Below are 15,366 nucleotides of genomic sequence, written 5' to 3'. Positions count from 1 at the left end.
AGTAATGGGCGGTTAAGTATAATTAACATTCAAATTCGGTCGTTTTTTCGAACAATATTTTCGATGAACCATACGTCAATTGGTAGATGTTAAATTGAAGAACTATATAATTACACATTGACAGCATGTTATGTATAAACAGTAAGTGTTGATGTAGGGTTGGTATGGTGAATCAAGCTTAAAATTGTATGATAACAATGAAGTGAATAGTGACGGCAGAAATTCTTCTGCCTAGTCAGAAGACTCCAAAGGAAAAGCCGTACTGTTTAGGGTCAATGAATCTATAACGTATGCAACGTTTTCGAAGGAGTTCAAAACCGGATTCTTCTTAGTGACTTTGGTTCAAGATCTGGTGAGGACCATATTAGGTCTGAAGCCATCTGACCGAATGAATGGTTTTTTGGCGGAAAGCTAGTGGATCAAAAATGTGATCCATCGAATAAGACTTTCGTTTTGCCGAAAATGGTACGTAAACATACCCGTGTCGAACAGATCATTTGACCGACAATGCAACTTGCTTCAAAAGAGAAACAATTATTGAAGTTTTATAACTTCCTAATGTAGAGATGAGCCAGCCTAGGCGTAGCTTAGACTGACTGTACATATCAATGGTTGCTACTCCGTGATTGATCAGAATAGGTGCAAATTGCACTACGATCCAAGTGAATAGTGGTTGGGATTTATCATCTGTTCCCGAAGTGCACGTTTCAGCAGCTCGCAAATGTTGACGACGCCGCGGCCAAGTCCTTACAGTCAGTTGGGAAAGGGAGGGAATGTTAGTGTGTGGTTATTGTTGCTACTAGTGACCGAGAATATCTCTGCATCTCCACAATTACCACGGGAAGGAAGTGTTGTTAGTTGGGTGGGGTAATCAGTAACATATATCGGGATTCACCATGGAAAGTGATGTGACCTATGCAACATCTGCACAACAGTATTAGCATTTTCTTAATTTGTTCAATTGTTAACCCTTCGCGAGAATAAACAATCAATCACTCAAAGTGAGCGATTGTTCACTTGAATTTCGGATTAGGCGCCCACGTCATCATTTCTGTAACGTAAGGAAAGTAAAAAGAACCGGGATTCAAATTGAAAATAAAGTATGAACCAGATTGATAGTTATCGGAAAGCTAATGCCAATCAGCAACCCTTTTTTATCTCTATTTGAAGTTAAATAAGAATATTCAGCCAGACATATTTTGTTAATTTACGTTTATTTGACATGTCGTTTATTTTGCATTACTTCCGCGCGCGTGGGTGGGTGTCATTTGTCGTGACCAGTATACCGTAATCAGGATCTCACTGGTATTTATTCTGTTGTGCCGGTTGGCACTCGTGATGGGCTTGTGCACTTTGAGCGGCACACGGTCGCTTCCCAGTCAACATGAAATCGTACATGGTTCAATACAGGATGTTAAATTGAAGACGATATACATACATGTTGTATTGAGCAGTACCTCTATCGCCTCCACTTTAGCATCTTACACGACAGCATATGCGTTCATGTGTTGACTGGGTTTGATAGGGTCTGCTTATAGACACATGCAGCTTTTCGTAGAGGTTTAACAGAGTCCACTGTCAAACCCCACCACATCCTAGGCAGGCCCCCTAACTCGCAGTGGCCACGGGGAGGGGTCTTCAAGCCCCCGGACATAGTCCCTGCTGTCCTTTGAATGTAGAGATGAGCCAGCCTAGGGCTGAAAATCTCTTTGATAAAGACAGAGCGTTTTGGGGTCTCAAGTTAGCCTTGCGAGTAATGGCTAGGATTGCCAATCCGGAGATGGCGAGTTCGATTTTCAGTTCGACTCTTTGGGTATAGTGTATCAACCATTGTGCTTGCCACACAAGATACCTACCCATACAATGGCGGGCAAAGAAAAGCTTTCAATTAATAACTGAGGAAATACAAATAGAATTTAACCATAAGGCCGAAACCCATCTGGCCGAAAGAGTCATTTGGCCAAAGGGGTCATTTGGCCGAAAGGGTAATTTTGCCGAAAGGATAATTTGGCCGAAAGAGTCATTTGGCCGAAAGAGTCATTTGGCCGAAAGAGTCATTTGGCCGAAAGGGAAATTTGACCGAAAAGGACATTTGGCCGAAAGGAACATTTGGCTGAATAGGACATTTGGCCGATTAGAACATTTGATCGAACATGTCATCTGAAACGTGAGAAATTAGGAGTGGGAAGTGAAACTTCTCACTACTCACGTCTCATTTCTCACTGCTCACTGAAAAAAGTGAGAAGTGACAAGTGAGTAATGAGATGTCTCACTACTCACTGTGCGCTTCTCACTTTTCAGGGAAAAGTAAGAAATAAGGAGTGAGAAGTGAGACGTCTCACTAATTCCATTTCTTACTTCTCACTGTGAAAAATGAGTAGTGCGGAGTTAAAAGTGAGACGTCTCACTACCCTCTTCGTACTACTCACATGTTATAGTGAGAAGTTTGACGTCTCACTTCTCGGTAATTTCGAATTTTGACAATTTGTTTTTCGGATCATGGTTTGGCGAATTTGTCTACTTTTTATGCATTGGAAGAAAACAATGATGAGAGGTCGTCGAAAGTTTATTGACTTCTAGTGTGCACGACAGTTCTGCAAGTGAAGAATCGGGTAGATCCGGCATCGTGTCACCGAAGAAGAAACCGACTGCAAATAGGGAACAAGACTTGAAGCTGGCACGTAATTGCATCAATTGAGTAGTGAGGACATTTCCAAGAGGACAGGATAATAGTCGCTTTTTTCTTGATTGATGATCGATCGACTGACATAAGGAATACCAACAGTAGGAAACTTCTGCAAAATGTGGACTTCATCAGCTCTTCAGAAATATGCAACGTAAAAATGCTGAAAAACAAAAGCTGTTAACTGATGAAAACGCTGCTATCTTTCTGTATCGGAATATTTGTATGGTGCGTGGACTGGATCTGAGAACTCGGGTCGATTCAAGAAGAAATTATCTAAGCCTTTCTAAAGTCCTGAAGGATCGTACTTAATATCGACATTTCCGGAATCTCACTTGTAGTTGTTTGCGTTGTAGTTCGTCAGTATCAAGATCTGGTTTGCTGCCATTGTGTCCTTTGGTGTTCAATAAGTATCAATTTATATTTTCCATTTATTTTTCATATTTCGAAAACAGAGAACGGATAATTAGGTGTTTTTGTCTCACTAGAAAGGCAATATTACCACTAGTTTATATTACTATTATAGTTGAACTTCTATGAGTCATTGCATACATTCGATATCGGCCCATGGAAGCAAATTAGTGATACACTATTAGATATTTAACATTTTTTTGAGTAAGTATGACAATTGAAACTTTTGTACAGTTAGTGCCAGTATTTCGCGAAAAATTGAGTGGATATAGCTTATTATCACTGTATGGACTTAAAATCCTTAAAAACCTCTTAAGCTTATTACGTTTTTTCACTTCATTTAATAATGTTGATGAACTTCATCTTTACGTCTTCTCGCACCTGTAGAAGAATCATTTTCACATATTTTATATTTATTATAATGACGATCAAGTGCCCCGCACATAGGATAAATTTGCGTTGCATTTGACTGATTCCCTATGGGAAAACTGTCAACCGCAACGCAATCGTATCCTATGTGCAGGGGTAGGGCTCTTCAGACCAAGAGTGGCTCGTCTCTTACATTTTCTTATTCTCCTGTTTCTTATTGGCATTACACCCCCGCCTCGCAGCAATTCATTAAGCACTTCCACATTTGTTAACTCGAGTGTTAACTGCAAGGTTCCTAAGTCAAGTTACAATTCGTATATCATAATATATGATGATATTAATGGCCAGGAAAGTCGAGAAAATTTACAACCCTAAATTTACAATCCTAGACCGGACCGGGAATCAAACCCAGCCACCTTCAGCGTGGTCTTGCTTTGAAGCCGCGCATATTACCGTACGGCTTAGGAAGTCCCTCCTTACATTACATACAGTTGTTTTGTTCTAACTATATTTATAAAGCATTTGCATTCTTCGAATCAACAATATTTTTAAATGGTGATGAGAAAAATCTCATATTGACATTTAATTTAAGTAAAAACATCTTCATCTTTTCAGGAATTGTGAATTCAATTTTTCAATCTTCAATCAAAAAGAAACATATTCCCTGGTTTTAACCTGGATATTTATCGACGGACGATTGACTATTTCAACTCTGAAGACAAAGAATTTCGCCACCCATTTTTGGCCCTTCATACAAGAGTTTGATGAAACAGTGTGCATTGACGGCAACAAGTTGGAAAATTTTCGCGAGTGTCATTTTCGTTATATTTTTTGCTTTGAATAATAATTGTCAGCTAATAGTTAGGTTATTGCCCTTATAGAGGCTGTTTTTATAGTAATCTTGTTGAGAAGCTATAGTGATCTTCCTTGTACGGTTTACCGCGTCTCCGTTGGTAGAGTTGCCGTAGCGTTGTAAAGTGAAAGTGCTACACATCGGAGAAAAGATATGCAGAAATGAAGACTTGAGAGCAGGGATTGAACTTACCATTTCGTTGTCATTTGGTGTTCGGCCAATAGCTCATTCTGGACGCGGAGTTCCGAAGAGTGTTGTATAGCAGACTACTAGCGTTATTTTCCCTCTACAACTTTGTCTAAAGGTAGCCATACAACACTTTTCGGAAGTCCTCCTCTGGGGTGGGTTGTTGCCGAATACTAGATGATAACGAAGCTCAATCCCTGCTTGAAGGTCGTGTTTGCGAAAAATTGTACCGGACAAACGGATATCATCTCCACCAGACAAGAAGTAGAGAGAGGGATATCAAAAAACAAGCTGTGCTATAGAATCTTGTTTCGGGCAGTTGTGGAAAGTTTCGAGCATCACAATTGTGCAAGCAGAGTTTGACGTCATCTTGAGCTAAGTGACACATGTATCATTTTTTTGTGTTTAGTGTGTTGTGTAATGTGCATGTAATTTAATTGTAATTGTATGTATGTAATGTATTCTATAACTTTACACCAGTTACTGTAAAGCAGATCCTGTCAAACATAATTCTGAGTTATCGAAACTTCCACCGACTCTCTAAGCATTTTTTTTTACATCTGCAGACTTTTCTTTAATTTTTATACAAAAATGAATAAAATGAAACTTACAAAATGTTCATATATTTGCTAACTATTCATGCTATATTTACACGAATAACATAGAAACTATGAAATTGAAAACCGGAGCAGTATCCTAGTAAAGGCACGCAACATCGCCATTAAAATCAACGAATTTCACTAATTTACACTACACTTTTCTACACTAGTTTTCCACTACGCACTGAATAAAAGCAAGAAGTTCTAAAGATTTTGATTTTTTTTTCTTTTGTCGCCTTGGCGAAGATTTATAATTGCTAAAACAGTAATATTCCGATTTCATCACCCCCTGACAAAGTTTGGGGTGATGTGACAAAAAATGTGACAAAATCGAAAAAAACATTTTCAATTTTAATTTGTTACATAAATATGAATCAGTTTATGCATTAGAAAAGCAAAATACGTAAATGAAATATATCCTCAAACCGAATAAAAAATCACCTTGGCCCAAAAACTTCTAGCCGCACCGTGCTGCCAAAAAGCCAGGAGCTTTTTTTTAAGTATGGAAATAATCCTTCATCGTTAAAATACATATTCATTTTAATCAAAACGCTCATGTTATTATCTGTGATACTGCCATCCGTCATTTTATTTCATCTTTTCAGAAATCAAGAAATCTATTTTTCGATCTTTGAATCAGAATGAAGAATATTCCGAACTATCAGTTTCCCATCTCTGAAGACAGCATAAATCCAAAACAAGCTGGTGTTGAAGAAAGGTCCTCCTTCATCCAGGACATGCGAATTGAAACTTGGTGAGAGAATTCCATTATATAATATATTATATATATTTACCAAATTATATTGAAACCATATGATTATAACCAAAAAAAAAAATCGTCGGGGCACCCGATTGAAGCGATTTGGATAGGAAGAGTGGAATCGCCAACTTCTTATTGTTAACATCTCGTGGATAAAGGGCGGGCTCTTCTCCCCATCTATTGGGTCAATCTGGGAAGCGAGGGCTAGGCTATATTATTGTATGTACTAACTTTCTTCTGGAAGGAGTTTCTCTATTCATCCCGTGGATTCGCATAAGTGTCTCTGCTTATGGAACCACCCCACCCATTTTTGGCCCTTCATACAGGAGTTTGATGAAACAATAATATAATCATGATCAAATCGTTTGTCAGATATGGCCAGTGCTATCGGCAGGTGCCTTGCTACAAAAGATGGTAGTATCATCATCATCATCATCATCAGAAGTTTGACGTCTCACTTCTCACTCCTCATTTTTCACTTCTGACTGTGAAAAGTGGGTAGTGCGAAGTGAGGCGTCTCATTACTCCTTGTCACTTCTCACCTTTTACAGTGAGCAGTGAGAAATGAGAAGTGAGTAGTGAGACGTCTCTTTTCTCCCTCCTCATTTCTCACTTTTCAGAAGACATATTCGGTCAAATGTTCTATTCTGCCAAAAATCTTATTCGGTTAAATTACCCTTTCGGCCAAATGACCCTTTCAACCAAATGGCCCTTTCGGCCAAATGATCCTTTAGGCCAAATGACCCTTTCGGCCAAATGACCGGCCAATTTCAGCCTAGTGGCCTTCGGCCGAATAGCATTCGGCCAAGAGATGCGGCTCCAACAGCGTCTGTTCTGGCATCCAGCGGCTGCGTATGATATGCTATTCCTCGGAAGCTATACCTGAGATGGTATTCCCATCTCGGTGGATAGGAAACCTTGGGCCAACAATTTACTGTTCCCGAAACATCAATTTGTTCGAGAACCTAACAATGAAAGAATACGTACTGATTTTACGGCAACGACTCTTAGCGCGAAACAACGGACACGGATAGGAACATGGAACACTAGCCCAGCAGGGTTCGTTGGCCAAACTTTGGAGAACACCGAATGCCGTCGGGACAAGTTCTGCTATAATCTGGTTTACGAGGTGAGCACGCTCCCCGGCATCGCGGAGTCAGCTTCCTACTAAACGCCCAGGTACACTATGTGCTTATGAAGTGGGAACCTATAAGTGAAAGGATAATCGTTGCTAAATTTAGAACACGGGTCCGAAACCTTACTATAATCCAATGTTATGTGCCAACCGATGCTGCCGATCTGCAAGACAAAGAGAACTTCTACAGTCAACTTAATGCCGTCGTAGATAGAATTCCGAAGTGTGGTATCAAGATCTGTTTGGGTGACTTCAATGCGAAGATCGAATCCGATAACTCAAACCAGGAGCGCATTATGGGACGCCATGGTCTCGGAGAAATGAGCGAAAACGGAGAGCTGTTCGCAGAATTCTGTGATAATAACGATCGGGGGATCGCTCTTCCCTCATCGACTGGTTCACAAGGTCACTTGGGTCTCCCGTGACGGCTTTACAGAAAATCAAATTGAGCACATCTGCATCAGCCGAAAATGGAAACGGAGCCTTGATGTACGAAATAAACGTAGTGCCGATATCGCGTCTGATCATCACCTCCTCATCGGCGAAATACGACTGCGCATTGCGCGGATTCGTCGGCAGGAGTTCGACGACGGTTCAACACACGCCGACTGGAAGATGCCACGTTGAAACGGTGAAACTTCGTTGAAGAACTGGAGACGCGTGCTGCAGATATTTCGGAAGGTGGCAGCGTGGAAAACCAATGGACCGCCATCAAGAATGTCTTCATCGCAACCAGCGAGAATAATTTAGGCGAGCTACGCACCCAGAGAAAACAATGGATCACCAATGTGACCTGGAGGAAGATAGAGGAGCGAAGAGAAGCCAAAGCCGCGATAGAGCAATAAAACCGGACGAGCCAAAGTTTTAGCCCGTCAACGATACTCGGCTCTGGAGAGTAGTATGCTGCTTATGTCGACGGGACAAGCGACCGTGGGCCGACTCTCTGACCGACGAAGGAGAGAGCCGCAGCAACCGGAGACATTTGCCTCCTCTACGATATCTCACGACGCTTAAGCGGGGCGAAGATGAATGCAACGATGCTTGTGAAAGACGTGAAAGATCAGTTATTGTCCGACCAAACTGGCCAGCTGAAACGCTGGTTCGAGCACTTTGAACAACTTTTTCAAGTGCCAGCCAGGCCATCATCACCTCGATCCGATCCGACGTATAACACGCGTCAATGCCGAAGCTCCATCACTGTTAGAGATTCAAACAGCCATCCAAAGCATGCCCCAGGGGTCGATCGCATATCAGCCGAGATGCTCAAAGCTGACCCATGACATCCGTTCAACGACTACATCGTTTATTTCGTAATATCTGGGACACCGCAACTTTCCCGGTCGACTGGATGCAAGGTATCCTAATGAAAGTACCCAAAAAGGGTGACCTGACCTGTTTGCGATAAATGGCGAGGCATTATGTTACTGTGTAGGGGAGGAGTTTCGGTTGAGGGCACCCTTTTGAATTTTGTCCATAACTTTGGTTCTAGTTGGTATTATGTCTACATTTTTATACCAATGGAAAGCTAGACGTACAACTTTACTGCTAGAGAAGAAATTGGTTTAACGTCACTCCTGACGGAATCCAATTTTCAAAGTAGTCGCGTTTTCTAGGGCACACCATTCGATACGGAAGCAACGCAAAACTGTCATTTTTATTTTTTCACGCATTCTGCGACGCAGCAAAGCTGAAAAATAAAAATGACAGTTGTGCGTTGCTTCCGTATCGAATGGTGGGCCCTTGAAAACGCGAGAACTTTGAAAATTGGATTCCGTCAGGAGTGACCTTAATTCATCGATTTGAAACTTTTATTGTCAATTTCGCAAATTTGGAATGTTTGGACATTTCAGTTTTGTGGTTCGGTTGTGGGCACCCTTGAAAAGCCGGCTAATAATGAAGAATAACAAATGAAATCTACCCAGTTCCAAAGAAAAAGAGTATTTTATTGGTTTTAATTGTCATGAAACAATAAAAAACCTAGATTAATCCACCTAGCAGTGATGATGCCTTTCTCATGCATTGATTCAATTAAAAGTCAGTTTTACCGAGTCAGTTCAGCCGAGCAATCAGTGGAAAAGTTGAAAGCTTCTAATATCGTGGTAGCTAAATGGCATCAGACTGCGGTACCAAGATCGACATAGGCGCGCGGATTAAGAAAGCAAGGGTTGTACTTGCGAATCCGAATTTTCAACAGTTGTGATAGTGGGGTGATAAAAGGAATACGCGATTCACGAACGATGTAAAATTTACTTTATTACAAAAGTTACAATATTAAAAACGTGTCTGCTTACCACGCACTACGAAATCAACTTCATGCGCCTTGTCGCCACCACTGTAGTAGATGTGCTACTTCAATGAGGTACCGCTGTGCGGAATTCTCGTTCTTCTGTTCCTCGCTATCGGACCTTCTGAAGTGATGCAATGTGCACCATCACCTTCTGCAGCTCTCGAGCAAAGAGGGCAACACGATTCCAACATGATCATAACGTTCCAAGTATCGAGTTTCCAATCAGTTTTCGTTAAACAGTACTGTGCCATTTGTTGATTTTTCAATCCTGTATTCTCGATAACATTTTTCGGGGTTGACTGAGAAATGAGCTATAGAGTAAAAAAGAATAGAGGGAGGCAACATTGAGATCAAGAATTAAACAGAGAAATAGGTGTAATAATGATTCATTCGTTTTATAACTGAAGACCGAATACAACGTGTATAAATTTCCATCCGGAATAACCGAAATAACCTGTAAAGAAAATCTCAATTATTACAATAATTGTTAGTTTTTCGATATGCCGCCTTCGATCTTCGATTCCTCGTCACGTGATGGGGCTTCCATTTAAGAAATAGTTTGACGACCTTTCCTAGATGTCAAATCACCATTTCGTAGCCCTTTGTGGTTCTTGTAAAGCAACCACCTTAACATAAATAATCGAAATTCATTAAAACGTTTATCTCTTCTATCGTTATGGTCTCCTTTCATCCCTTTCTTAGAATTTTAGATAATAACGCACTCACCGCCATCCACGGTGAAGCTTTCTTCGGTTCACAGGTAGCAAAACTGTAAGTGCCTCTCTTGTTAGTCCTCAATCCAATCGCCTTTTATAGAATTCTAATTAACGGTTTCTCTTACAATTATATTCCTGTTTTCGTCGTCAAAAACCGCCCATCCATCGATTCGACGGAAACGGTCGAGCAGCAGTTTAAAGCTTAACTTCAAATTAAAATACATTCACCCGACTGGTTTCAAAGGAATGCAGAACATCAGAGAGCTGTGAGTTTGACTCAATATATTTCTCTTCATTTGGGACAGTATCCGTGAAAATAGAAGCATTCAACGAAAATACGTTCTTCTCCAACCGTAGGGATCTCTCCGGAACGGCGCTGGAAGTCATGCCGACCGAAGGTCTGAGCGAACTGGAAGTTCTCCGGATTCAGAATACCCACTCGCTGAAAACCATTCCGTCGGTTTACAATTTCAAGGTTCGATCTCACCAGCACCGCAAAACTCTGTGGACTCTATCAATTAAGATTTTACTTTGGCTTCTTCCATAATTAAGAATCTGCAAACGGCATACCTGACGCACCCATTCCACTGCTGTGCGTTCCATTTTCCGGACCGCCACGACCCGCACGCCCACCAGGAGGATAAGAAAAAGTTCAGCGACATTCAGGAGGTATGTCACGCCGGAGGATACGCCACGCCTCAAGTGAAAGTTGGCCTTTACGGCGAGCGGGCCACCGATGGGGTAAGTTCTGTTGGGGATAAAACATGCTCCCCCTCATAAGATATTAACGAAATGATTTATGAAGCAAATTTTGCTGCCAGTTAGTTGTTCGATGTAGCTCATGTTATGGCCAATTTGGGAATTAAAACTTTTTTAATATTGTTGCTTGTATTATATTACATCAAAGTATCACTTGGGCACTATTCCAATATGGATATAAAACATATTTTTATAAAATCGTGAGGTGTTTTTTCTTTTCACATTGGAACTTCAACTGACCACTGACAATCAATATTTTTGTGTGATTACTTTCCAGACCAAACGAATGAGTGACCAAATTGTTGAATTTGTAGAAGATGACTGGCAACGAGAAAAACGTTCCATCCGTGATCCACTTCTGGCTGATGAAGGCAACGGTTTCTTGCGATTCTTGTCAAGGTAATTCAGTCTTATTAAGTTAATTGTGACTATCAGCTAACGCAGATTGTTGAACTTTCACAGAAACAGCATCAATTTCCGGTCAGATGACCAGCATGACAGTCTTGCGTCGGGAGGCTCGGGTTCCGGTCCGTTGAGAAGTGAAAACTTTTACCAGTCCATCACCGGGCTGCCGATAGACACTGTCATCCCCGATGAGGAATCTAATCTGAACACAGTTAATCCTGAATTTGGGGAATTCCACACAGTGGTATTGAAGCCCACTTCGATGGAGGCCATTTGCGGAAATTTGACACCCACGTGAGTTTCGAAGTAAAACATAATTACCTATTGCTTGGTGTGACGCTTTCATTATTCAAGATGCTGCTGTTTTGAACGATAATAGATTCTCATTTAATTTTAGCAAGTTTGATGTTAAGTGCTACCCGATGCCGGATGCGTTGAATCCTTGCGAGGATGTTATGGGATTCGACTGGTTGCGGGGCTCCGTCTGGGTGGTGCTTCTGTTGGCTGTGTTTGGAAACGTTGCAGTGCTGGTAGTCCTGTTCTCTAACAGGTGCGTAGCCCCTTACCTGTTGATAGAAGGTAATTGGTTTAAAAATATTGAGCGCTAATTGACATGAGTGGTATTTTTAGGTCTGATTTAACCGTTCCGAAATTTCTCATTTGCCATCTGGCTTTCGCCGACTTGTGCATGGGACTCTATTTGCTGCTCATTGCGTCTATCGATGTGCACTCGATGGGCGAGTATTTCAACTATGCGTTCGACTGGCAGTATGGTAAGTTTGTATTATAAGAGTGCAAGTAATATATTTTTTTGCGTAACTGCATAAATCTATTTTACACAATTTCGAGAAAACAATAAAAAAAACTGTCCTTGACTAAATAAGAGACCGACTCTTTCAATGCCTCTCCGAGTTCCTGAGTAGAATCAAGAGTTAAAAAAAAAATCGAATTCGAAATATCATTGCACAACTAATATCTGACGGATCAACTAGGGCTGGGTGGATAACTAGGTCATAATCAAATTATTTAGATCAATGAGGTTTCTTTAATGAAATGGACAGCTTATTTTGATTTCAATCAAAAGCCTTGCTGATACTTCCTACTTCCAGGCATTACATAGTACATGTATTGAAATAAAAACCCAACTTAATTGACCGAGTGGTGATACATCTCGCATTTAGCCAAGGCACCATCCTTATATGGAGCTCAAATAGTTCGATTCATAATTACTTTTAAACGCAATGATTTTCGCGGTGTGAACAATGGATGATTCTCCCAACAGCTGATACAACTCGTAGTTCATTCGCCTCCTCCGCGTACCGCACTTTCCTTTCGAAAACACCCAGTGCACGTTGGTCCTCCATGAGCATCGTCCAGGTCTCGTGTCCGTAGAGAACTATCGGTATAATAAGCGTTTTGCAGAGTCCAAAGTACGTACTGGTATCGTTACCGGAGGTCACCAGTGAGCCCAAGTACACGGATTCTTCAACCACCTCGATTTCGTCTTCACCAATACAATCTCGTGGTGGGTGGCTTACGTTGTTCTCTCTTGATCCTCTTCCTATAATGTATTTTGTCTTCGACGTTTAGCTTCGTTTTTCAGTCTTATGCTGATGTAGGCTTCCTTCATCTTCTCAAAGTTTCGTGCCATAATATCAATGTCATTCGCGAAACCAAATAACTGAACGACTTCGTACGGAAAATCGTACCACTCGTGTCAATCCCTGCCATTCGTATTACTCTATTCAAAGCGATGTTGAATAGCAGACACGAAAGACCATCACCTTGCCGTAACCCTCTGCGCGTTCCGAAGGGACTCGAGAATGCCCCTGAAACTCGAACTACGTACATCACCCGATCCACCGTCGACTTGATCAACCGTATCAGTTTATCTGGAAATCCGTTTTCGTGCATTAGCTGCCATAGCTGGTTATGATTGGTTGTATCGTACCTATGCGGCTTGAAAGTCGATAAATATATGATGTGTTGGCACGTTGTATTCGCGGCATTTCTGCAGTACACGACGTACGGCGAAACATCTGATCTGTGGTAGAGCGTTCACCCATAAATTTCGCCTGGTATTGCCCCACGAAATCTCTTGCAATTGGTGTTAGTCGGCGGCATAACATTTGGGAGAGTACCTTGTAGGCGACGTTCAGCAATGTGATTGCGCGGTAGTTGCTACAATCCAACTTATCGCTTTTTTGTAGATGGGACACACGACACTCCCCTGTCGTATTCTGACAAAGTGGCGTATATACGTACGATTTTACAAAAATTGTGTTAACGAGTAGTACTCATCGAGCTCTTTAACAGAAAATTGGAAAACTGTCCTAATTATATTTTAGTTTTATGCTGGTTTCAAAACACTCTTGTAGAGTAAATTATGGTCTTCAAGAGCGTTATAAAACTTAAAATGTTACTTGGGTGGTATGTTGTAATTTGGCTCATAAGTCACTTCTTCAGATTACGGTGGTTTCAATAACTCCTGTGGCAGAGCCTCGTCCTCCCAAACCTTTGTAATTACCCATTGCAGCGCTCTGCCCAGTACCGTACCACCGTGTTTAAACAGCTCTCCTGGTAGTTTGTCAACCCCAGAGACTTTGCTGTGTTCCAGCCGGCCGATCACCTCCTAGATTTCCTGGAGATCCGGTTCTGTATGACGTTTGACCTGCGCGGGCTTTGGGACAGTTCGTCGAATGCCGTTTGCTCGAATTTCATTTACTCGAAAAGACAAGTGGTCGAAAGGACATTTAGTCGAATGGAAATTTAGTCGAATGTCGAAAGCGAATTTTAGCAGATAATCGGTAATTTAGTAAAATAGATCATTCGTCAATAGATTTTTAGTTAAATTTAAATAAATGGTCTATAAATACACCCGATTCTGTTTTTACACGGATTTTTTTACACGGCCGTGTAAAAAAAAATCCCATACAATTTTTTTGCAAAGTTGCTCCATTGTGCATGATTCGTCCAGAAATCATAAAACTTTTTTTACACGGATTTTCAAATTTTGAACTGAAAACTTTTTTCCCCGTGTAAAAAAATAATCGGGTGTAATGTTATTTCGCTAATACTTCATTATAGTCGGCTTTGGAACAATTCGTTGATTGATATTCAGTCATATGACACTTGGTCAAATGTAATTTCGTCGAAAGAATGTTTAGTCGAAGGATATTTGGTCGAATGGAAATGGTTTTCTTATTCTTTTCATTCATACTCGTTTTTTCATTCAATATTTCTCGGGTACTTTTTCAAAACGACGTATGTCGCAAATTGTAAACAAACCCGTTTTCAACAGCATATGGCATCAAATTCATCTAAAAATGTGTATATCTTCAAAGCTACATGAAAATGTGTTTTTAAAAATTCAAATCAATATTTTGCAAAACGGTATAACATCATTGTTGAAAATATTGCACATACACCGCTTAGCAGAAAATGTACTTTAAAAAGTTTTTTCGAACAACTAAATAGTTTAAAACGTGCATCTGCTTGTACTTTTTCATCACTGATTTCAAAATTAGGCATGTTGCTTAAATATTCTGATTTTCGTTAAGAAAAACATTTTACGTTGTTTTTCTGCAGCAAATGTTGTTACGTCGTGTTGTAAGTGTTGCAATTTTTTTGTCGCATGTGCGTGAAACGTTTCAACTTGACGCAACATTTCGACGTATCAACAATGCAGCGTACGGAGCAGCGTAACATTTCGACGAAAGTAGCATGACCTCGGTCATACTGACGTATCAAAACGACGTATGTGATTTATCTGTTGCAGAACGTTGTATCATATATTTTTATCAAAATAACTGAAATGTTCACACGCAGTGCAGATTTCAAGGTCAGTGACGATGAACCTTTTCATAATGTATCGTTGAGGTGTATTCAATTACAATAAAAATGATTAGTTTCTAAATAGAAATAAAAATGAATTCTGAAAACTTTCAAGCTCATTTTCTCAGCTTGATCAAAATGTTACATACGCCGATTTGAAATAGTTCCCGAGATTTGTACAATTATCATTTCAGTATTTAATTCACTTTGAATTAATTCGTTAATTAATGGCCGAGAATTTAATTTCGACAAAATGGTCACATGGCCTAATGTCTATTCGACTGAATGTCTTTCCGTCTTCTCACCAGATGTTATAGATTCATCGTAGTCTGTTAAATGTATTCGCCAAAGCCACCGGGAATGTTCACC

The 15,366-nt window shown here is 40.6% G+C and overlaps 1 protein-coding gene across 4 annotated transcripts in view; it reads left to right on the top strand.

The window, feature by feature from the left end:
- LOC134227333 (lutropin-choriogonadotropic hormone receptor) overlaps positions 1-15,366 on the top strand; it is a 146,282-nt gene that overhangs the window by 111,840 nt on the left and 19,076 nt on the right. For all 4 annotated transcript variants that reach the window (XM_062708742.1, XM_062708752.1, XM_062708734.1 and 1 more), the window contains 8 exons: positions 9,986-10,054; positions 10,191-10,265; positions 10,357-10,474; positions 10,552-10,740; positions 11,036-11,157; positions 11,221-11,457; positions 11,561-11,713; positions 11,794-11,936. In XM_062708742.1, coding sequence (XP_062564726.1) covers positions 9,986-10,054; positions 10,191-10,265; positions 10,357-10,474; positions 10,552-10,740; positions 11,036-11,157; positions 11,221-11,457; positions 11,561-11,713; positions 11,794-11,936 — 1,106 coding nt within the window. The remainder of the gene's footprint in view (positions 1-9,985; positions 10,055-10,190; positions 10,266-10,356; positions 10,475-10,551; positions 10,741-11,035; positions 11,158-11,220; positions 11,458-11,560; positions 11,714-11,793; positions 11,937-15,366) is intronic.

This window comes from Armigeres subalbatus, chromosome 1, assembly GCF_024139115.2.
Source record: "Armigeres subalbatus isolate Guangzhou_Male chromosome 1, GZ_Asu_2, whole genome shotgun sequence".
Lineage (NCBI taxonomy): Eukaryota > Metazoa > Arthropoda > Insecta > Diptera > Culicidae > Armigeres > Armigeres subalbatus.
The sequence above is the reverse complement of the archived record's forward strand: the minus strand, read 5'-3'. Positions and strand labels throughout refer to the sequence as shown.